General features: G+C 42.1%; 1 protein-coding gene across 1 annotated transcript in view; it reads right to left on the bottom strand.

Moving 5' to 3' along the window:
- The window catches only part of CTDSP2 (CTD small phosphatase 2), a 55537-nt gene extending 30780 nt beyond the window's left edge, over positions 1 to 24757 (bottom strand). The window contains exon 1 of the mRNA XM_058165660.1: positions 24106 to 24757. Within this exon, the coding sequence (XP_058021643.1) occupies positions 24106 to 24169 (64 nt within the window). The 5' untranslated portion in view covers positions 24170 to 24757. The remainder of the gene's footprint in view (positions 1 to 24105) is intronic.
- Between the last annotated feature and the right edge of the window lie 750 nt (positions 24758 to 25507).

The following is a 25507-nucleotide window of genomic DNA, read 5'->3' as shown; positions in this document are numbered from 1 at the left end:
ATGAAAGAGGCACAAGGAGGTACCATGGTGCTTTATGAGTTTTCCCCTATCTAATGTCCTCCAGAAGTCTTCAACCAACGAGTAACATCCTTAACATGCAGCTAGGAATTGAAGTCCAATGCATCAGAAACGCAACAGGATGAGAAGTTTATGCTGAAATTACTGGGGTGACCAAGTCTAGTGTCATCTTAAATCCAGGTACGCATAAAATTTAGATCACATATCTGGCAAGCATCTGCAATTATTTGGGGGGCAGGGGGAAAAGCTTAAAGCAAACTATGGCTTTGTTTTCAGATATGGTTTAAGATTTAACAGCAAATAATATGCCATTGTCTGTTGCCAGATATGGTTTTGGATATTCAAACAAAATTCAGTTATGTGAAATGAATTCCACCTAAATATGATGTGTGAATTAGTCCAAGAGCTCTTCAGATATCTGGATAAATACAAATAGATAGACAACCACATTTTCATTTCTGAAGTTCCAGTCATCTGCACTGCACCTTGGAAAATAGAAAAAGGATGAGAAACCTACTCAATCCCAACACTAAGAAATAAACCATCACCACAGATTACAAGCAGTCCTTGATTTACAAGTGCTCATTTAGTGACCACTCGAAGTTACAATAGCACTGAAAAAAAGTGACTTAGGACCATTTTCCACACTTACGACCATTGCAACATCCCCACGGTCATGTGACCAAAACTTGGACACTTAGGAGCTAGCATGTATTTATGACAGTTGCTGTATTCTAGAGTTGTATGATCACTTTTTGCAAACATGTGACAAGCAAAGTCAATGAGGAAGCCAGATTCATTTAATGACCGTGTTACTATTTATTTATTTTTATTTATTTATTTATTTATTTATTTTTTTGCATTTATATCCCGCCCTTCTCCGAAGACTCAGGGCGGCTTACACTATGTCAAGCAATAGTCTTCATCCATTTGTATATTATATACAAAGTCAACTTATTGCCCCCCAACAATCTGGGTCCTCATTTTACCTACCTTATAAAGGATGGAAGGCTGAGTCAACCTTGGGCCTGGTGGGACTTGAACCTGCAATATTGCAAGCAGTTGCTGTTAATAATAGGCATTAGCCTGCATTAGCCTGTTGCGCCACCAGACTGTAACAACTGTAGTGATTCACTTACAGAAACCTTTCTGGCCAGAAAGGTTGTAAAATGGGACAAAACTGACTTAACAACTCTTGCTTAGCTATGGAAATTTTGGGCTCAATTGTGGTCGTAAGTCAAGGAATACCTGTATCCAATATATTTCAAGAATGTCCTTCTATAGAAGACTGAGAATAATTTACCATAAAATAAGTATACAAGCATTTCCCAGTCCTAGTCTGGCATTTTAAACCATTTTGGCCCTCGATCCCCAAGAATCCCCAAAAATCAGAGATTCACAATTGCTAAAAGCAAGCGGCTTCGAAAACTCTTTGAAAAGAGAGAGACACACAGAGGATTTAATGCCATGTAAATGAATTTTAACAGTAACAAGAGTTGGAAGGGACCTTGGAGGCCATCTAGTCCAACCCCCTGCTCACGCAGCCAAGATCACTCGCTTAAAGCAAACCATCCCTTCTTCAGGCAAATTGTAGCCTTGATATTAAGAGTACATTGCTGCAAAATATTAACGAGGGACACACCTGAAACTGGTACACTGACAAACACAGCAGCTGTTTTACCAAATAGGGTTGGAGAAGCTATTATTGCACAGGTTTCAAAGTGAGGCCAGGCCAGCCTGACATCCAGGTGTAAGCAATTATAACTCTCTCGTATTCCAAGACAGTAGGCCTGAAAATGTGAGAGTTGTCATCTCCAGCCTCTGAAAAATATCAGCCCGGGGAAGGTGGCTCTAGGTTGAACAGCAAACAAACTCAAATCACTGACATGGGTCCTTTGATCTGTGCGGTTTGAAAGGGCTGCTGTCCCATTTTCCAGCACAATCAGAGTTTCCCTTCTTGTTATCCTGCTTTCTGACAGATAAAATGTCAATGTCATTAGAGGAATGTTCCACTGAAGTATCCAAGCCATGTCAGGGGAAACTGCACTTGTCTTTTGCCCAGAGAAATGAAATTTGCTCTTAGGTTTAGTAATATTACTATCAACGCTTGGGAATGTCAGGTGTGCCGCATCTCAGTCACACAGCAGCAAATCCAAGTTACGGTTTCACGCTGCAAGTGTCAATTCCAAACAGCTTGCTTCTGCTTCTCTCTGAAGTGAAAAATTGTCTGAAAAAGTTATCTTTCGTATGCTCTTTATTATTGAAAAATGCAACTAATTGTAAAATAACATTATGTAGATTTTTTTATGCACACAGCAGTATTGAAATGTTTGGTTACTGTGTATTCGGGGGGGAAAAAATCCAAAAACATATAAACCATTAACTTGGAAAGAATGTTAATTGTTTAAAGGGTGGGTGGGTGGGCCATTCTTTCTGAAGTCAGTACATGATGTTTCAAACTCTCTAAATATAAAGGAAACGGGGAAGGAAGGAAAAAAAGAGACATAAGTAAGGAGATGAAAACGCCCCATAAATTTCCTTTGGGCAAATTACATTTAAACTGATTTTTCCTCTGAAGATTATGTTTAAAAGAGCAGCAGATGGCAGTATAGTGCCCGCCCATTTTGTCTGGAATCCAAACAGAGTTGGATCAATTAATAGTTGGATGCGAGACCACCAGAGAATTCTAGGCTGTAGGCTAGACTAAGAAGTTGAAAAAAAAAAGAATACTTAAAGGCACAATGGCCAACCACTTCTGTACAGTTGCCACGAAAAATGCCAGTAGACACTGAATTAAGGAGAAACTTAAGGAGAATTGTCCTTTTGAAGAAAATACAAGTTAATTCCAGAGACAACATAGAATTCCTGGAGCCTTAATCAAGCTTGAATACAGGTAGTCCTCAATGAGTAACCAGAACTGGGACTGGCAACTCAGTCATTAAAGGAAGTGGTCACTATGTGAAAATGTGACTTGCCTTTAGGATCTTACTCAGGTATCCTTTGCTTTGCAGATCTGCAAAGGTCAGAATTGCAAATATTTGTCACCAAGTTTCTTTTTCATTAACATAACTGTGAATGGTTGCTATCCGTGGCACTTATTAAATGATAATTACCTATATAGTTACAATGAGATCCAGCAGCAAGGGTGTTACTATTGCATTATTAAGACAAATCTAGAGGTTTCAGGGACAATGAAAACACACTCGGTACATATAAACTCTGCACCATTTACAGGTCTGGAGACCAAAACCCAATCTTGATGTATCTCAAACTTCCAATGGAAGAAAAACTCCACCTCCTACTTGGAATTAGCCTTTATATCTGAAAAGGCTCAGCTATAAGAATGCATTTCATACAGACTTCTTGTACACTTGAAATTCAAGTCACAGGGTTGATGTAAACAGCAGCTATCTTGGATTTAATCTTGAACAAATATGTTATTTGTCCCAAGTTACAAAGACTTTGACTGCAATAGACAAGTTTGACTTTCTATATCTCCATATAGCAGATCAGAAGACCTGGATGGATTGTTGTGTGGATCTGAAGGTGGAGATCAAGAAGACAACAGGGGCTCTGCTGATATATGTTCTGCTTGCCCACAGCTAAACTTTCCCCTATTGCCAGCATAGCTGTTGTGACTGAGGCCCAAGTAGTGATTACCAAACACAATACAGGCCTGAATAAACTATTTCATTAAAACATTTGAGAATTAATCCATTCTCAGCTTACTCCAAACAAATTCTTAATAAACAGTCCTCCAGCCTTATCACCAACCTTTGTTGTCTTTGGCAACCTGCCAAAGGCTTTTCTTGTCAAAACCCCCACTAAGTTCAAGAGATGCTGACAAGAAGCAATGGAATTAAACGCTGCTTTTCCACAAAGAACCCAATTGTTCTTTTAAGCCTTATGGGAGTGGCCAATCATCTTCTGGCCTTACTCCCGAGTCATTCTTTTTGCTTCAGCTGCTCTTGCCTTCTGGCAGCTCTTCTCATGCGTGCACTAGGAACAGGCTCCTCCTTTTCCTCTGCCTCTCTGCTGACCACCTCTGGAGGTTCTGGAGTCCGCGCATCACTCCCAGATGGCCCTGGCCACATCTCTGCCTCCGACACAGAGCCTTCGTCCGGGCCTTCCTAACTCCAGGACTGGCCCATCATCCTCCCCAGCCTCCTCACTGTCCAACTCCGCTGCCAGGTCCACAGGCTTCTAGCAGACCACAATAGCCTTCCAAGACAACTTGGTGAAAATGGCATGTTTCTGGTGAAATCCTACACATGTTCAATGTAAAAGCGGGGACGCTTGGCTCTTTTATGTAAGTGAGGCAGTTTTTCCCTAGTAATTGCTTTGGAAATGGCTTCTGGCCTTCTCATCAATCGGAGAATCACTTCTCACAATCCCATATACTCCACATCCTGAATGCTAACTATTAGTTCAATACATCAGATGGGCACCAGGCTGGAAAAGGTTCTCAACATATAAAGCTAAATGGGGAAATCAGGCAATATTCCACCTAATTGTCAAGCGCTTGTTAAACTTGTTTAGGGCGTTTCTTGAAACAAATGCAAAAACATCCAAATAATTTTATTACACCCCCATCTTCCCTCTAAGAGAGCTACAGAAATCTCTCCCACACCACCAGTATTTTATTCTTGTATAGCACAGGTTAGAAGCTGGCTAACCTAGGTCAATGCATGATCGTACAGATTTACAATCACTTTGCGTTTATTTCATTAGAGTTATTTAATATTATATTTAATAATAAAATGTCTTTTGAGACAGTCAGGTTTTTTCCCCCCCAAACTTCCCTAGTTACTCTGTAGTTAGGGGATTTCTTGGTTGTCTTCCACCCAAATATGAGGAATGTACAAAATCTATTGTTCTAGGAAACACCAGACTGTTCCATTTCCTTTTATAAATCATACTAGTCTAGCTGGAACACAATGAATTATTTGGTTTTGTAAAACTGTGGAACCACCCTAGAATGCCTAGATCAGCATGGATCAACTAAACCTGGCTCAGTTTTTTGTGATTTGTAAAGTTATATGTTGCCATCTTATTGCGCATGTTCTATGTAAAATGATTTTAAACACAGTGGATAAGCATTGCATTGCTAACTCCTCCTCTTTATATCCTTCGCTCTAATCATGGTCACAATATTTCTTACATCAAAACTCAAAGCCACCTGATCTTTTTTTAAAGCTGTACTAATACTATGGTAATTGAAATAGGAAGCGGTATTTTATTATTGCAAGCAAAAATAGCTTGCAATAATATCAAAATAGTATTTAATGTAACACGTGAAAATATGGAGGATAAATCTAAGGGAAATAACTCAGCTGAGAGATAAAATACCATATTAATCAGATGAAAATTGAAAGCTAACTTTTCTGCTGTTCTAGGGAACTGTGCTCTAAAATATTTTATACTAGGACTGTGATGGTGAACCTATGGCACATGTGCCACAGGTGGCACATGGAGCCATTTCTGCAGGCACGCGAGCTGTTGCCCTAGGTCAGATCCATTGCACATGCGCGCACGCCTCCCACAGGCCAGCTGATTTTCGGGTCTCTGCCACGCATGTGGGAGATGTGCGCACATGCCCATGCCGCCACCCCCCTCCCAGGAGTCTCCACGTGGCCTGTTTGGGATACCAGGTAAGTACAGAGCTCGCGCGGAGGCTCTGGAAGGGTGAAAAACGGGCCTCCCGGAAGTACCAGAAGTCCGGAAACAGCCTCTGGAGGGCTGGGGGATGCATTTTCACCTGGAGGCTCCAGGAAAGCCTCTGGAGGGCAAAAAATGGGCCTATCGAAGTCCAGAAACGAGCCATTTCCGGCCTCCGGAGGTTTCAGGGAGTCCTGCTAAGCCCAAAACAGGGCACGGGGGGGCACACGCGCATGTGCGGGGGGGGGCTGGGGCAGTGTGTGGGGGATTGCATGCGCAAAAGTGGGGGCAGGGTGTGCATGGGGGCATTACATTATGGGTGTGGGCATGCACGTGATATCATGTGCGCATGCGCTTTTGCCACCCAAGGAAAAAAAGGTTAGCTATCAATGCACTAGGAAATACAGAAGACATACTCAAGCTTGTTTGGAACTAGGAGGGCAAAAACCAGCACCAAGAAAAGGATGGTGTGCTTGCTTCCTGCTCACACTGGAAATCTACAATACAGGCATCAGGAACTATTATTATATAACAATTTAGCAGGGATTATTCCTATGTCTCTACAATGGTGATTCTCAACCTTAGCAACTTTAAACTCGCTTGGATTTCAACTATCAGAATTCCCCAGCCAGCATGCTCTATCATATGGTTACTTTCTGGAAATCAAAAATCATCAGACAAAACACACTAAACTCGGAATATTTTGAGCTGCTCTATCTAATGGCTTTCTTGGAAAAAAAATAAGCAGGCTTGGCCACCATCTGTATGGAAGAAATTCCAGGCCTGGAAATTGGGAGTATGAAGTTGTTCTTGTATGAAGGAATGGCTATCCTTTTTGGCCAACTCCAAAGAAAGCTACAGAGATGAACCCACAAAGTCATTGTGGAGAATTTCTTATTTCATAGCTATGACCTTCATCAACTTGATGCCCTTCATATGTATTCCCTTGGCCCCACATTCACTGCTCCTTCATTCTAATCATTTTTCCCCTTTCCAGGTTATATGGAGAAAAAATGTAACCATGCAATTCCAAGCTCCCAAAATCTTTTCATGAAATATCTTGTGGGCATCACAGTAGTTCCATATACATGTATGTATGTATGTATGTATGTATGTATGTATATGTGTGTGTGTGTGTGAGAGAGAGAGAGAGTCTATGTTTGTATGTGTATGTGTATGTGTATATGTGACATCATAATGCAAACATCACGACTTACCTACTTGCATGAGATATCACGACGCAAGTGTGTTTTGGAGCAACTAGCAATGATATCAGAAAAGGTCAGAATTTGGTGTTACTATGCTAGTTGTGCATTCTGCGGAAAAGCTGAATCCAAAATGAGCATATCCAGCAACTGTGTCAAAAGATTTGAAAACAAGTTATGCAAATAAGAGCCCCTTCTCTGTTTGTGTACGCCTAGTTAATTTCTATGCATGGAGACGCCAGTTGCTCCTGGGTGAAGTCCATACAACTGCATCAAACTATCTTCACTTTGCAGTTAGTAGGAAATATTGATAGCCCTAACTGGTGAACTCTGACTCTGCTGCAACCAGCAAAAACACCTTGAAAAGAAGAGGAAGAGAAAAATCAATGAGAAAACACTGCAAAGACTGATCAGAAAATTCATCAGAGACCTGTATGTGTATATCTTCCAGACTGGAGGGTCCCTGGACCTTCAATTCCATTTTAGTCCCACTCTGTACAAAAAAAGCTTCCTAATGGCTCTCTCAGAAGATCTTTGAAAGTAATATCCTGTAATTTCCATTTTAAGTTCAGACTGGGGAGCTCCGTTGATAACGATAGCAAGATTATTGAATGCACAAAGATGGAAAGATTTGGCAATACCCACAATGGAGCAATGGTAGGCGAAGATGATAAAACTTGCTGAGGCGACCAAACTTGTTTGATTAGAGAAGACAGTATCTATGTTTATGGCTGACTGCAAACTCCTTATGTATTTTTTGTATAAAATGGGGGAAAACACCCGAATTTATGATTTATGGTTTTCATAATTAGACAGGATAAATTATAGAAAGAAGAAATGAATGATGTAATTTTAGAGAAAAGGTAAATTTATAATTATAGCTGCTGTAAAGAAAATAAGAAGCTACTTCTTTGTATCTTTTTCTTTTTTCTTTTCTTTTTTCTTTATTTCTTGCATTTTAGCTCTCTTATTTTTCTTCTTCCAGATTCTATATTACTTTGCACCCTTGTTTTTAAACTTTTAATAAAATTATTTATAACAACAACAGCAACAACAAGAGGAGACTGGAGACATTTGTTTGTAGGCAGACAAAATATCTACTCTGCTGCTAAACAATGAGCCCAATAAAACAGTAACAACGTCCAATCACAACCAAGAAGACAAAACAAAGCAACCTTAATAAAGACCCACAGCAGCTTGCCTGAAAGCTGCAGAGATTTCCTTCTTGCTGCCAATTCCCCTTACTTCAGCGGAATGGGGTAAGGGATATTGGAAAATACAAGGATGCATATTTTTATATTTTTAAACTTGTTTCCTGTATTGTCCTAAATCACGGGTTGCAGTCTCTTAGGGGAAAAGTGTCCCCCAAATAATCCACAAAAACATCAAGAATCATTTTAACATCTGCAGGAAGAAATAGGCATATATGCTAGGCACAGTCCTATACCAGCTGTCCCAATCTGGCATCATTTAGCTATGTTAAACTACAACTATCATCATCCTGGCCAGTACTGCCAATGGGCAAACTTGCTGGAGACTATATAAGTTATATGTACTGGTTCCTGAAGGAGCACGATCAAGGAAGACTGGTCGACATGGTCTACTACAAGGAGAAATTTTCAAAGAAAAGAGTACATTCTAGAGCAGCAGTTCTCAACCTGTGCGTCGGGACCCCATTGGGGGTCAAATGACGATTTGCCAGGGGTCGCCTAAGAAATTGGAAATATGGGAAGTATACTTGTGAATTGAAGAATCGCGCTCCAATGGTTGACCTCGCAAGCCAGCTGCAGGCTCTTCAAATTGCTAGCCGAATTCGGCTTCAGGCGCAATGAATTTAAAAAGAGAGAAATCTTTGCTCTGATGTCTCCCTCTCAAGCCAGCTGCAATCACTCCCAATCGCTAGCCTAATCTGGCTTCAGGCGCCATAAACTTAATAGGGGAGGAGTCTCCGCTTTAATGCCTCCGTCCTCAAGGCAATCGCAAGCAGTTCAGATTGCTAGCCAATATGACTTCAGGCGCGATAAATTCAAAACGAAAATAATTTTACAGTTGGGGGTCGCCACATCGTGGGGAATTGTATTAAAAGGGTCGCAGCACTATAAAGGTTGAGAACCAATGTTCTAGACTCTAGAGAAACCATTATTGCAATCCTGTTCTCTCAATGTGTTGGACAATCCATCTCAATAATCAGCTCAGAAGATAAAGACTTATCTTCTTTTAACTGTTATCAAACCCTTGCACAACACAATGACAAATTACTTAAAGACCAATTGTTAGGGTCCCACCGCCACATTGCCCGATCTGCATTTAAATGTTCCATTGCCTTAAGCAAAATCAAATGAACTAAGAGAGCACCTCAGCTACCCAACCGTAAAAGAGATTAGCAACCCCACCTCTAAGGAAAATTTGACATATTATGGAGGCTACAGCTAATCCCCTCTTGGTCAATTATATTTTGGTTTCTTAACTCAGATATACAGCAGACAACTGTATTCAATCTTTGGATCCTCATTTTATACAGTCCAATTAAATTGGGAAACCTGTAATTAACTATCATTTTGGAGAGAAGCTATGGTTACCAGCACTGAAGCAAGGCAAATTCTAAACCATGTTGGTTTCAAAACTGAATCATAATTTCCCAATTTAAGATGAATCCAGAAATTATGGTTTTTATTTAATTAACTCTCCCTCGTTTGTTCTCCAGGAGCTGAAGGAAGCATACACAGAAGTTCCTTCTCCGATTACAGTAGCTTTCAAGATACCAACCTAAAATAACAACTCCATTAGGTAACTTGGATTGAGAGAGAATGGATGCATCCATTCATGGTAGGTTTGTTTGGTGGTTTAATATCACGTGAACCATTTTGTGTTTAAAATTTGATGGCCAGGTGATACATTACTCCATTTTTTCTCTCTCAAAAAACTCCACCTGAATTGTTCTAAAGTGATTATTCTGGAATGGAACATAGTTGGTAGCATTCTGGACTAGGTCTGATCCTGTCAAGTTCCTAACCACTGAGCATAATTAAGGAAACCAGATTCACGCAAAAGTCTCATTAATCAGGTTTATAATGCCAGGGGGGAAAGATTAGATTACAGAATCTTGGAAACTAAGTTAGTATACCTCAGCCCGCATTTATTTGTGAGTGCATTAAGGTGGTATTTCTATGAAATGATTGCTCCTCTTTTTCAGAAATCCCTTCCTCCAATGAACAGATTCATGCCTCCCTTAACAGATAAGACTGAAATATCTATCTGATCCTTGTCCACCATGTTTTGGAACCTCTTACTCTGCAAGACGTTAGATGTCCTGTTACTGGACCACAGAGTTCTTCACATCCTTAGAGCTTACAAAGCTACCACATCTTGTAAGTCATGTCCATTAGCATGTCCATTAATCCCCGTTGTGGCTTCTCCAATAAACTATGGCAGAAGACAGTGCATTAATCCTGCCAGTAGCTCAAACCAATTTCCTTGTTCCATGCTCCACCTGGCTCATTAATTAGATTTTTGCAGAGCTTGTTCACAAACAGGCTGCTTGCACAGGTAAAAGGTTCCTTCATATCTTGGCCAATGTCCAACAACAGCAATCAGATATAGAAGATTCCAAGACAGACAGCATTTTAGCGATGCATCTGCCCCCCCCCCCCCGCTTCATCTTTCCCTGACTTTGCCTCGTATTTTACATGCAGACGCCTATCTGACACATCCCAGAAACGTTCAGATCTCTGCACGGATTTCAGAGGGAGCAAATCCTTCGTGGTTCTGCAGTTAGGGAAAGGAGAAATTCCCCATCATCTTCTTCAGAGCACTCAGCTGTACTTTATTACACGAACAGGCAGCTGCACTTTCAGAAGACTGCTTCCATTTTAGTAACGTTACAGCAGTGATTTTTATGCCAGTTGTAAGGCTGAAGCTCTATACAGCTCATCACTCCGTAGAGATGAGAGAAGATAATGACTTCCCTAGTGCTGGTTAACAACCAGTTATGTCAGGAAGCATAAAGGACGGAACTACTACTCTCTGGATCATGAGCAAGTTGTTTTCAACCCTGCTAGCGGTCAATCCTTTCCTTCAGCCATCTTAGCCTAGTATCAATTACTAGCTTCCGAGGAGGAACTTGGAGATCTGCCAAAGCCTAAGCCTTTGAAAGAACGTAAGTCATCTTTTTCAATTGCAAGGAGCAGATTTGGGAATTGGAATGGCTACGGACATATTTCTGCAGCATAGTTTCAATCTGTTTCTATTTCTTAAAAGTGGCTGCTACAATAGGAGTCAGAAGCAGGAATCAGATAAATAAAAGCTAAAATGAGCCTCATACAGTTCGCAATGGCATGTGTCAGCAGTTCAACTAGAGTAGGATAAGGCTACCTCCTGTTTCATGAGGACAACTTGGAAATAGCTGAGGAAATAATTATGATGACGTGTTGGCCGTGATTAAAAAAAAAGGATATGTTGTTTTGTTTTCTGTATGAAGCGATTACGGTTGTTTTCAGAGCAAGGGATGCAAAATGAGGCGATGGCTTATTCAGAAGCTTTGTAAGAGTAACGGAATGGTATCCTGGCAGCTTCTCATTGGCTTCGCCCACCCCCAACCCGCAACCTAATACAGCCAAACACATGCAATGCGATGGGTAGAAGCAGCATAACTCAAGCATCTCTCTCTTAAAAAGACGCCCAGAAGCAAATGTTTTAGCATCAACCACACAGTTTTGGGCATCCCTACAACCGCGCACCTGGGATTGTTCCGGCTCCTGTCACAAGTCTTTGTTGGTTCAGTAGCAATACTGCATTTTAAGAATAGAGGTTTACATATATTTCAAAGGAAAAAGAAAAAAAAACCCACAGATGCAACAGAAGCAGCAGAAGTGTTTGCCCTGATAAAACTTAACACTTCAGAGGAACTAACCGCAATACTGAAAATGGAAACCATCACAGAATGATGATAAGATTGCAACTTCCAGAAGGTTAGTCAACACACATAGAAAAGAATACTACTGGCACCATACTAGCTTATTATGTCTGGTTTGAGACTGCCCGGTGCACTAGAGTCTCCTCTAGTGCATTTTCTAAGGCTGCACACAAACACAGAAAGACATATCCTCAGAGGGAAGTCAGCACTAGGGTCCACAAAATGGAGACAGTGATAACGTTATCCAACTCTCCAACCTAATGCCAGAAATGTGGATGCATGTTAAATATGCTAAGACAGGCCATTTCCTCCCTTATGGAAGACAGAACTACAGTATAAGAATACACTTTGGGACCAAAGTTATATCTCTTTCACAAACTTTCAAAAAAATAATACACGTGGGCATAGTAAACAAAACATATTCCATTCTCCAGTAAGAAATAAACATTCCTCCCACTTTCTGATGCTCTTAATAGTAGTATATAGCCTTGATGGCAAACCTATGGCAGGCGTGCCAGAGGTGGCATGCAGAGCCCTCTCTGTGGGCACGCGTGCCATCACTAGCTTTTTGTGGGCGCTGGAGTACCGGAAAATGGGCAAAACAATAACCAAAAAGTAGGCTGTTTTGGGGTGTTTTCTGGGCCATTTTCAGGCTGTTTTTAGGCCATTTTCTGGGCAGTTTTCAGACAGTTTTCCAGGACGTCAAAAAACAGGCATGTGTGCGCCAGCCAGCTGGTCTTCGGGTTTCTGGTGCTCCAGCATGCACAAAAATCAGCTGGCTTTGGGTTTCCGGTGCTCCAGCACGCCACATGCACACGCATGCAAAAGCGTTCCAGTTTGGCCACTCAGTGCTGAAAAGGTTCGCCATGACGGGTATATAGGTAACAGAATTACTAACAAAAATTTGCAATACTGATCCTTTATTCAATCAACTCTTCTTACTAAAGAAAATAACTGGGTATTCTCAATGGTTTGGTTCACACTGTTAGCTCTAATGTGCCCTGCTTACTTCTGGCTTTATGGACCCAGCCAATGAGATATAGATATAAACACTGCTCAACTAATTACCTCCATAAATTCCCAGTATGTGCAGAAGAAGCCATATTCCTTGAGCACATCCCCCATTTGCACAGATGTAACCTCAGAAATTTACTGTCGAGTTTGAACACAGCTGAACAGAGTTTTCATTCTGCAGTTAGTGGGTATTCCCAATATCAGCCTCTTTGAGGATTCTGGGTGGGTTAAGCGAGATGTGGAAAGCTTTTCCTTCAAGTCTTTTGTTTACCCTATAAAAGCCTGAAGCTGCAATTGCTGTGGAGAGACAGTCGGTCTTGCACTTCCCTCATTCATTCTATGTAAACGGTCCAAGAAGAGCTTTACTGCCAAAGCAGGTGGCAGCAAATGCCAGTTCCTGGGTGGTTACTGAATAAGACACACTAGGAAATCCCAAACTGTTCAGATTGTGGGACAGGTGGGATGGGGTGGGGATCCCAGAAAGAAAGAGTCAATCATTTCATAATGTTGGTAAGAAAACAGATGGGTTCATGGAGTTGTCAGATGACGACCACCATTCGAGATGCTTATTCCTAGACAACTTAGCACAGCCTTACTGAATTACATGACTTAATGTATACACTTCCCAATAAAACCTCTTGAATTTCGCTGGCACAATAGGCCTCAGGGTTGATGGAAGTTAGTGGGAATTGAGAAATCCATTTTCCTGCCACTAATTCATGATCAACATGTCTTCTTTATGTCATCAGAAGACAGAGACAAACTTCCTTCTGAGGAGATCCAGCCTGGGGAAGGGAGGAGGAAGGACAAAGGGACCTGAACACACCCAAATCCAATCTATATTACTTCTCGAATTTCTAGACTTTACTTTCAGATGCTCAAGATCTGGTTGTGGGTGTAGGCAGGGCGAAGAGAAAGCTCCTAGCTGCTGGAATCAAATTTTTATTGCTGGATAATTTCTAAGCTTTTTTGGTCATGGCATTTTTTAAATTGACATGTCCAAAGGCATGAAATGGAAGAGGGCTCAAAGCACTTTTTGACATTTTAATGCATGGAAAATAAGCCTATGCATTAGCTAAGCGAAGACTTCATCTTCCAAAGCAGCATATACCACAAAACCAACTTTCAAGGATTACATGTCCTGCTTGAGCATTTCAAGGAAGCATCTACTAGATCAGTGGTTCTCAACCTTTATAGTGCTGCTACCCCTTTAATACAATTCCCCACAATGTGGCGACCCCAACCATAAAATTATTTTCGTTTTGAATTTATCGTGCCTGAAGCCGTATTGGCTAGCGATCTGAACTGCTTGCAATTGCCTTGAGGACGGAGGCATTAAAGTGGAGACTCCTCCCCTATTAAGTTTATCGCGCCTGAAGCCAGATTAGGCTAGCGATTGGGAGTGATTGCAGCTGGCTTGAGAGGGAGACATCGGAGCAAAGATTTCTCTCTTTGTTAATTCATTGCACCTGAAGCCAAATTCGGCTAGCGATTTGAAGAGCCTGCAGCTGGCTTGTGGAGTCAACCATTGAAGCGCGATTCTTCAACTCGCAAGTATACTTCCCATATTTCCAATGGTTTTAGGCAACCCCTGGCAAATCCTCATTCGACCCCCAACGGGGTCCCGACCCACAGGTTGAGAACCGCTGTACTTGATACAGGTATCTATGGAGATTCTCAGTCACCCAGGTCGTGATTGTCCCAAAGGTGCTTTTCCAAAATTTCTTGGATTTTATTTTTCTTTGAAAACTTTTTGTTTCTCATCCAAGAAACTTCTTCAGATTCTGAAGAACTGAAGCAGCTTTCTGGATGAGAAATGCTTTTCAACTTGTTCACCACAAGATTTGTGTTTTTTCTCCCCCTACATAAAGAGGTATGGAAGCTTTCAGATTCGGGTTTTACCAGATGTGTCAATATGGCATCTTCAATAAAATGGAACTTTGAGGAAATTTAAGCCTCAGTCTTCTTTCGTTGGGGGTGTTACTTGGACCCTGACATTTTTTTGCCTGTCATTTTGTGGAGAATCTTGTGTCCTGTCATTTACTAATGCAGTGTTTCCTAAATTTGGCAACTTTAAGATGTATGGTTTTCAACTCCCAAAATTCCTCAGCCAGTAGGGCTGGTTGGAGAATTCTAGGAGTTGAAGTACACACCTCTTCACGTTCATAAGGTTGGGGAACACTGTGTTAATCAGTAGTTTGGGGACTGAGCAAGGTTTTTCCCCTCCTAAGAAGACATAAGTTTTCCTGTCTTCATTTGCTTAAAAGCTGTTCTGGTTCTCCAATTTCCCATACATTGTGTCTTCCTCTAGGGAAGACTCCATAGTGAAACATTCAAGGAAGGGCAATTTCTGAATATCAGTTGCATCATAAGCTATTTTTCTCACCCTGCGTTTCCTTCTCTTCCCTATTCATTAATGAATTATATACTAGAAGTATGCAAAAGTACAGGAAGTTTACATCTAGTTATTGCCAGTTTGCACTTAATTTTGTTAGGACCAGCAGATTTATGTAACTACCACAGCTACCAAAGAGAAGACATGAGCTGTTTCTTAGAGACATCTTGGAAAGAGATAAAGCTGAGCAGATGCCTTGTTCACCTTATATCTAGTAGTTCCAAAGCTGCTTTTTAAAAAGGCAACTGGACTTTTGGGGGGTTTATTTTTCTTTGAAAACATTGCGTGTTTCATCCATAATTTCCAATCATTAAGCAAGTATTTCTGAAGACTGAATGCAGATTTGAGGTGGAAAAGAATTAGATAGGACATTGTTTATCATTTTGATACAAGTATTACATAATTTTGTATATATATCACTGGATTTAACCTGTTCCTTCCTTTTATCAGCTGCAGTTTCCTCCTGAAGCATATTTTAAATTTCAGAGAACAATTGTGCAACTGAATGCTTTTGTGAAGAGCCTCTTCTTCCCCTCCTTCCCGGTTTTTTCTATACTGGCTTTCTAGACCCTCTGGAGTTAGATGTGGTTGCTAAAATATCAAGAAATGCACGAAGAATATAAAATAGTATTTGGAATTCCAGCTTTCTCCAGGTCTTAATTTAAGCCACGGAACCATTTGTCTCACTCTTTGATATATAATTTATTAACCAAGTATACATATGCTTAAATTTTAATACTTGAGATAGTCCTCGAGTTATGACCACAATTGAGCCCAAAATTTCTGTTGCTAAGCAAGACATTTATTGTTGAGTTTTGCCTCATTTTATAAATTTTCTTGCCACAGTTGTTATGTGAATCACTGCAGTTGTTCAAATTAGTAACCAGGTTGTTAAGTGAATCTGGTTTCTTCATTGACATTGCTTGTCAAGTGGTTAAAAAAGGTGATCACATGACCGTGACAGGCAACCGTCATAAATATGAGTTATTTGCTATGTGTCTGACTTTTGATTGTGTGACCATGGGATGCCGCAACTGTCGTAAGGATGAAAAACTTTTTGTAAGTTTACTTATTTCAGTGTCATTGTAACGTCAAACGGTCACTAAATGAGCTGATGTAAAGTCAAGGACTACCTGTAACCTATTTTCAAGATTGCTCATTAACTTAATGGCAAAAACTTACTTCAATATATGAGTTACTATCCATATTTCATCCCATAGACTTACTCTACCTGTACAGCCTTTCCCAGCTTGGACACCCTCCAGAGACATAGCCTTCAACTCCCAGTATTTGTCTGTAAATGTGATAATTGCTAAAAGTTCTAGAAGTTGAAGTTCACAGATCTAAATAAGCACAAAGATGAGGAAGGCTGATCTAATACTTACATAACTCCATCAATCAGCTGAATCCATTACGGATACCTTCTGAGAGATTAACATTTCAAAAACGAGTAGAACCTCAAATCAGAATTGGGCAGGCATACTCTGCTATCTCCTAAAATTTAAATATGGTCCCAGAAGGAATTTTTCCATAGATAAATTAAAATGCTGGGTGTGGGGATTTGAAGAATGAAGATTCTGGGTGAAGGATTCCCTCTGGGGTACAGATCTGTTATAGGGAATTTCAGAACTGCTGTTATTTTTTTTAAAGGACTTTGTCCCTTCTGTTAGCCCTCAAACGTGAAAGAAGGAATATTCTGCTAGCAGATGTCCTTGCATGACATCATTGCTGACATCAAATATATTTTCTTCAAAGTAGTTTCTGTATAACTATTTTCTTAGAAGGGGGATGTTCTGTAATCAAGGCTGGATTTCTTGGAGCCTTTTAACTACAACAATAACTGTCTGAGGATGCTTGAAATCCATTTAGCAATTCTCATCAGGCAATTACCTCCCCTTTGCTCGAGCATTAGTCTACCTCTTTAAAACATGGGGCAGAATATAAGGCTGCCCCTTTGAAGGGTCACAATAATTACACAGTGGAAAAAGCTTCATTGGTGAAGAAACCTATATCGCCACAATGCTATGAAACGACTGCCCCATTAAAGGCAATATTTAATGTTACCCATTTGTACAAGTGCCTAGGTTTTATTAGCAGCCTAGCCCAGTGTGTGACAGTGTGCATGTTTGTGTCTCTCACAGGTATACAACTTAACTGAAAGCTCCAGTGGCCTTTAAATATTATTGCAAGGAGGAGGTAGACATTTTTTAAAAAAAAATTGATTTAAAAGTTGAACCGCCTTAATTAATCCCAGTTTATGTGATTCCACCTCATGAGGTTAATGATTCTCAACCCATCATTTAAACATTCATACCGGATGACATCTCTGGAGGTCTTACCCAAACTAACAAAGTCCTGGAACTTTAGGTAGTTCATCTCGGAGACTGTGTGTGTATTCATCCCTAATGTTTAACCCACATGTTTGTTTCCCACAGAATTCTTTAACCAGTTGGTTTTTTTTTAAAGTACTCGGCGTACTCATTTCTTCTTTTTAAAAAAAGTCAGTCAAAACTTTGCACTCATCTGTAAAAAAAAATACGAAACCCATCAAATTCAGGGAAAAGTTCTTTAGGGAATATTCTAGGCAGCAGCCTTCATTTATTAAACTTGTATCAACGCATGCTCTGAGAGATGCCTTTGTTTTTTGGGAAGCTGTGTATGGTATGACCTAAACAGAAAGGAATGCCATTCCAAACATTCCTGTACAAATTAAACCAACGTTTCTTTTACTTTTCAAACTTGCTTCTTTTTAAACATAATTATCACAAACTTCTAAAATTTCTCAAAGCCCTCCTGCTAAAAGCAGCTAACCAATAAAAAATATTTTCTGCTGTGTTCAAAAGCATTTCCCATTAATTCTACAGTTAAAATAAAACAGTTTGGCTCTGAAACCAATCCTTTCTCCTTGTCGGGTGGGGTGTAGGAAGAGCACTTCGCTGGCTTCATCTGCTAGAGGGATCCTTTTCTCTCCACCATTTCATACATTTCTACACACACACACACACACACACACACACACACACACACACACACCAGTGTTCGGGTATCCTACCATTTGAGACCTTCCATCCAAACAACTCTTATTTCTTGAAACCATGAGACAAAAAGACAGACTATTAAAAAAAACCAAAAAAAGACGGCAGATATCCGAATTAAACCAATCCCTACTAAATTCCAAAAACAGATTTTCAGTCTTCAATGTTAGTTTTAAAAGACTGTGGGTGCTACAACAAAAAGCAAAGCCACGCAAGGAACATTCCTCTGCTGCTCATAAATAGAAATCACCCCGTCCCATTAAACCAGACTAATGTTAGCTTTGTTCCAAGGCTCCTGGGAACAGGAGTGGGTGGACTCCCAAATGGCGGTTCTTAGTTTTACAGAACATGAGACAGGGATGCCCAGCTCCAGAATGTGAACTCAGCAAAGGGAAGGGAAGCTAAAAACCTGAATGACGTCACCTACTTGCCCTAGATCAATCTTAAGAGGCAACTACTGCCTGCAAGCGTGACAGCTTCCCACAACAGTCTGTGTTACTAACTCCTGCACAAAATTTAACATGTTACAGGAGAACAAAAGAGCTCATGGCAACAGCTGATTCCTCCTGCAATTCCCATTTAATGGATCCATACGCTCTCTCTCTCCAACAGAGTACAGAATACAAAAACCTAGAAAGGAATGTAGTAACTAGAACAGACTTTGCCCTGGATCGATCCTCACAACTCCAGCGATGTTGGGAACAGTTGGAATCCTTTAAAAAAAAAAGGCTCTTGTTGTCCTTTGGTATATTACTATGTTGAACAATGAAAAGCCTCCTGCTTGCCTACCCTCATGGATATCCTGAAAATATGCTAATCCTGACAAACTGTTGTCCCCCCACCAAAAAAAAACCCTTGCTCTCCTCCTCCCCACAAAAAGCATTGTGTACATATATTTTGTATAACCCATTTTTGCTTTCATTTCTAGCTTCCTCATGATATGCATGGCCTCTCCTGTTTCTAACTCTGGTATACAGTAGCAGACTTCTATTTGACAAATCAACTTCATATCCCCAAAAATGTATTTCTGAAAGGAGAGGAGCACAAGGATTGATTGGAGGCCTAGCCCCCCCCCCACCCTCCCATAGCAAATTGTAGCCAAGTTCACATTAGACTTAAGATTCAGTGGCTGTGACATATTCGTAAGAGCTGGATTATTACATTCTGACCTAGGTGCATGTTATGTATATTATAGATTTTCTTCCCCCATTTCAGATTCCAATGATTTCTGAAATTTGCATTTTTTAATCTGTCTGGCATTGATGAAGTTTTATGGATATGCAATGCCTTTCTTGTCAACAAAAATAAGCTTGCCATCATCTTCCTTCCAAAACCCACATGCTTCTTCATATAAAATGTTGAGTTTCATTTCTATCTCTTCTTTCTCTAAAGCTCTGAGCTATTTGCAAGAATTTACAATGTTTCATAAAATAATTCGACAACTCTAAATATCACGATCGACTTGTTTTGAGCTTAAACCCTTCCAATTTAAAGGTGACCTTTAACAAAAAGCAGTTCCATAAGTGAGGGATGGCAATTATAAACAATCACCTACCAATTTGTTCTCTTCTTTCTTGCTGGTTAATTTTGAAATAGTTGAGAAGAAGTCTCACTGTTACTCTGCTCTTTTTATTTTTTTTAACCTTTTTTTTTTCTTAAACTAAGCACAGCCATCAGATCCTCTTCCTTTGGACACTAGCGTATTTTATTTATTTTATTTGTATCCCTTTGTTTTTAATTTTTTTACAAATAACTGAAGGGCGCGAAGATATCCAACACACTTTCCTCCTCCTATTTTCCCCACAATAGCACTCTGAGGTGAATTGGGCTGAGAGGGCATGAGTGGCCCAAGGTCATCCAGCTGGCTTTCATGTCTAAGGTGAGACTGGAAATCATGGACTCACTTTTTGAAGCTTGGTACCTTAACCACTAGACCAAACTGGCTTTCTTTTGGTTAAAAAAAAAATAAAAATTACCACCTTATAGTGGAAGAGCCATGGTGGCGCAGTGGTTAGAATGCATTACTACAGGCTGCCTGCAATTTGGCAGTTCGAATCTCACCAGACTCAAGGTTAACTCAGCCTTTCATTCTTCTGAGGTGGGTAAAATGAGGACCCAGATTGTTGGGGGCTGTAGGCTGACTCTATAAATCTCTCAGAGAGGGCTGTAAAGCACTGCCAAGCGATATATAAGTCTAAGTGCTATTGCTATAGTGTCATGATGGTGAATCGGCGGCACGCAGTGCCCTCTCTGTAGGCATGCAAACCATCGCCCCAGTTCAGCTCTGCTGCGTATGTGCGCATGCCTCCCACTAGCTAGCTGGTCTTTGGGTCTCTGCTGCGCATAGTGGGGGGCATACAGGGGACCATGCATGCTTGCACAGGGGGACGGTGTGCAGATATGCGGGGCATGTGCAGATATGCGGGGATGCAAGCATTGCATTTGGGGGGTTCAGGTGTGCACACATTTCGGAAAAGGTTAGCCAGCACTGCTGCTATTGTGCATTTCAGTAACTTTTCTATTCAATTGTGTTTGACTCTTGAAGACTACCAGATTCCTGCAGTTTTCTTGGTAAGGGTTTTCAAAAGTGGTTTGCCATTGCCTATTCTTAGGGATGAGAGAAAATGACTTACCCAAGATCACCCAGCTCTACCTAGGAGAGAACTAGAACTCACCATCTCGCTCCCCCCCCCCCAGCCTATGCCTTAAGTGCTACACCAAACTGGTTCCATTTCAGGAAAAAAAAAACATCAGAAACTAGACCTGGTTCAGAATCCAGGATCCTCTCCCAAGAGTAGAAATCCTGACTGCCAATCCACCAAGTAAGAAACAACCTGCATTCTCTATTTGATGCCAACTATACAGATTGCTAACAAAATGCACCCAGCCCCCAGGCTTTGCCCTAAGGCCTTTATCAACAAGTCCTCCTACCAACCTTTATTCACATTCCTTGATCAACAAAGATTGCAGAGAACACTGCCTGTTAAAATTACAGGGGAAAACTGCAGTATTTGGAAACTGGCTTGTGGGCTTAAATGTACTTTGGCAGGCCCTGCTAAGGCCTTAGCTTAATTTGCATCTTGTTTGTTCACCAGAGGCTTCCATATCCAAGCTTCTCTGGATGGTTGCCACCAAAACCTCCATTTCCCTGAAAAGAGACAACTTTAAAAAAAAGGGAGGGGGAAGGAGGGCAAATGGAGAGCTGGCAATGAAACTGTTCCAGGCACTGAGGAGAAGCAGGTGGGGGGTGGGGGGAGAATATGATCAAGCATTTCATTAAATGCACCAATTCAATTTTATGCATGACTGTTTACTCCAAAGCAAATCTTTTAACACCAGCTATTTCCCCCTCTCTTCAGCCTTTTAATCTTACTCTAAGGACCTATTGTCTTTTGGGTCTTCCTCCCAAGTCATTATGCACAGCATTACTTTGCTTTCTCCAAATCAGTCCCTTTCATTTTTCTTGACACCTACTGCATCTACTCAGGTAATCAGGTTTGGGTTTTTGGCAAATAAGAACTTTCCAACCTTCCTCCTTCCCCCCCAACCTTCCTTCTTGTAAAGACCCATTTCAAGAGAATTTGATGGATGACCTCTTCTTTTGGAACATCTGAAATTCAGATTCTATCACAAAACACATCCAGCTCTGCGGCACTGCAGAGCATCCGATTTTTTGAACTTTTATCAAGACCAGTGACAAAATAATGGGACGATTAGATGGTTATTCACAAATCACCATAAATGCAAAAGAATCAGAAGCAGTTGGGAATAAAATAATCTGGACTCATAATAACTGTACTGGGTGGAAGACATGGCCCAGAATTAAGAACACAATGCAGAAATAAAACTCCATTTTTCATTCCCTCTCCACCTCAACAGAGAGCAGGTATGCCCAATCCTCAGAAGCTGCCTGCCCTAACCTGACGTCCTGATAGGGCGTAGGACTGCAACTCCCACAGTTGGCAAACCACCTGGAAGGCAACAGTTTAAGAAGTGCTGCGCAAATGCATCTGGGACAACTTTTGCATATTTAGCTGCATGTAAATCTGCAAGGTTACTGGGGGGGGGGTGGAAGGATCGACTCCTATGTTCATTTACCTGGGGAGAGAGTGGAGGTAGCTACACCGAATCTAGGAGATTTGCAACTGGAGAGCAATTAAGTGACAACCAGCAGAGGACAAGTTGTCCACAGCCTCCTCACCCCCACCCCTCCCCCGTTGCTTCTCTCCAAGACCCTTTCTGTCAAGAACGCGCAAGGGGAGGGGGAGTCGTTTGGCCAATAGCGAAGCAGAAAAATCTGGTTAGCAGTTAGCTAACATCAGCTGAATAAACACCAGCACAAACGAGGGGGGGGGCCGTTTAGGAGAAAAGCAACATAAATAGGTAGCAACATTAAAACGCAACGATTTCATCCAATCCCGTGCGAACCTGCAAAGAGGAAAGCAATATGTATGTATGTATGTATGTATGTATGTATGTATGTATTGGATTATATATATTGGATACTGAAAATACAAGTCTCAAAACATTTAGAAAATGGGCATTTCGCCGACCGCCCAATGGTGGCATTCAACTATCCGGAGGAAACCTGTTCGGTAGCCCCGCTTCCTCGCTATATAGTAAACGTGATCCGGATCGTCAACCTCAAAAGCCCCCGTAGTACTATGACTACATTCCCCGGAACATATTGTAAAGCAGGGAAAGTCGTCGTGCGGAGAATAGGGCTATGCCGTCATCGACACTTTCGGTGTTTCTTTCTTTTTTTAAAAAAAGATAATATGGAGATGCGTGTTTGTGTATGTCAACGTAATGGCTTCGTCTTCATTTTAGATGCTAGGAAAAGACCTGGGGTGGGCAAACAAATAAAATTTAAATTTAAATTTAAAAATAAATAAATAAAATGATTCTAATGTGACTTTTAAGATTTGGGATTTGAAGGGCGGGTACCAAAAAAAAAAGGAAAGAAAACCACCCACCCGCTCCAGATCCGGAACGATTCAAGAGCAACGTTTGGACGGGGTTCAAGTGCCTGTTTAGCTACGCACGCGCGGAAGAGCTACAAGCGGAGGGAGGGAGAGAGGGGTGAAAAACAAACGTTCGGAGAGTTTTCTCCCTCCCTCATTAAGAGAGTGTGATGTCTATGCGAGGAGCGCCCAAATTCTCCCTTGCCTGCTTGCCTGCCTGCCTGCCTCGGACCAGGCGGGGTGGGAGAAAGACGCGGGAACGACGAGGAGGAGGGGAGGGGAACTGAGGGGGGAAAAAAAACAAGGCCGTTCCCAGGGGAGGCAATGAAGGGAAACCAAGTTCACTTCTCAGCTCCCCCAACCCACCCCAAAACAGACACACCCACACACCCCACTTCGCGCAGGGCCCGGTCGAGTTCGACCTTTGGGGAAAGGGAGGGGGAGGAGAGTCCTCGCAGAGACCTGTCGCTACCTCACCCCACCCCACCAAAAAAAATAAAAATCGAAACGGATTGACTGACATTCGCGAACGCAGCTCTTACGCGTAATACCACAGAACGCGATGGGGGGGGAGCTTTTTCTCTCTCTCTCTCTCTTTAAAAAACGTACCCTCCCCACAATTTGGGAGGAAAGTGGGTGTTGTTGTTTTTTTTAAGAAACACGCATCTCCTTCCACCCACGCCAGGACTTCAGAGCTTTATTATTATTATTATATTATTATTATAATTTTTGACGGATCAAGTAGTAGCGAACCACCCGCGCGCGCACTTTTTTTTTTTTTTTTTACCTAGGCTGTTTTAAAGGGGGCGAGAGAAGGGGGGGTCTCTTCCCTCTACACCCCCCCCCCAGGACGGGTGGCCAGCTAGGAAGAAAACAAGTTTTCTAACTTCGACTTCGCCCTTACCTTGTTTTGAAAAGACCAAGGCTTCGTCCCTCTGCACTTGGGTGATGATAGACCGGCTTTCCATCTAACAATCCCACAGACCCTGGGGATCCTTTAGTCCGGAGGAGGGAAATATCCGAGGAGGAGGAGGAGGAGGAGTGGGGGGGGGGAGGGAGGAAGCAAGAGAAGGAATGGGCGCGATGGAGAAGGGAGTCCGCCCCGATCCTCCTTCAGTTGCAAAGCCGAGGAGTAAGCTCTTTGCAAAGGCAGCCGCGTAGATGCTCCTCAGATCGGGTCCAACATGGAGAATCCAGGGCTGAAGCAAAGATGGGGTGGGGGGGGTGGGGGGGGGCAACCCCACACTCTCTCCTCTCTCGCGCACACACACGCGCACAACACAACACAACACACGCACAGGCGCGGGGAAATGGGACACAGGCGGTTTCCAGTCCTCTCCCTCCAGATAGATCAACAACAAGCGAGCTCCGGATCCTTTCTGCGCTTCGCTTCCGCCCGGCGGTTTTCCACAAACCGGACCCAAAAACGGGCTCTCCGCCGTGCATAAGGGCCCAAAACGGGGAGCCAAGCCGAGGACGGGCGGGCGGGGGGGGGTTGGAAGAAGCCCCGTTACTCTTGCAACCTTCGACGCTTTTGTTATTTTGTTACCACCAGTCCAGCGGCTCTCCACACAGGGAGTAGCCTTGAAACCGCTCCAGCGTTTCCATTGGCCCAGAGAGAGAGAGAGAGAGAGAGGGTGAGCGAGGGGAGAGCGAAGGAGGCGTGGCTAAAAACTCTACTATGCGGTGTTTACCTAACAAACATTCCAGGCGCCGGAGGGAAGAGAAGGGCAGGGGTGGCCACGCCCCTTTTGGGGCTGGCTGCCTTGTAGGACCACTGGCTTCTCCCAACAGGCGCCGCTGGCTGGAAGGGGAGGGGAAGGGAAGGGAGTGGGAGGCGGGGCGGGGTGTAGGAGAGGAACTGAAGATTTTGGAGTTTACGTTCGGGAGGCTGCAACGCCCTCCGACTGGAGGAAAAATAAAAATTTAAATTGCTGCAAGGAATGTTGCAGCCTCTCCAGGGAGAATGAAAGCCGATCCTTCTGTTCCTCGGGTACTGTGTATACCCCCTCCCCGATACGTTACTGGACTATATTTGGAGTAAAAAATAAAAATAAAAAGCAGACCAGCGTAACTACGTTGACGGGCCCGCCCCGGCGGTTCTTAAAAACGGCAGATCGGCGTCTTCCCTGAAATCTGGGCTTTAAAGAAAAAAAAGAAAGAAAAAGTTCTTTTCTAAAGTGAACAGGAAACTGGCCCTGCTTCGCGATGGCTCTTGTAAATTCACGGTTCAGGTCTTGTTGTCTTGTTTGTTTCTTCTCGTTGATGTATCCGGAAGAGGGGTATGTGTTTCTTAGACAGGGAAG

The sequence above is a fragment of the Ahaetulla prasina genome, chromosome 2 (assembly GCF_028640845.1).
Source record: "Ahaetulla prasina isolate Xishuangbanna chromosome 2, ASM2864084v1, whole genome shotgun sequence".
Taxonomy (NCBI): Eukaryota; Metazoa; Chordata; class Lepidosauria; order Squamata; family Colubridae; genus Ahaetulla; species Ahaetulla prasina.
The sequence above is the reverse complement of the archived record's forward strand: the minus strand, read 5'-3'. Positions and strand labels throughout refer to the sequence as shown.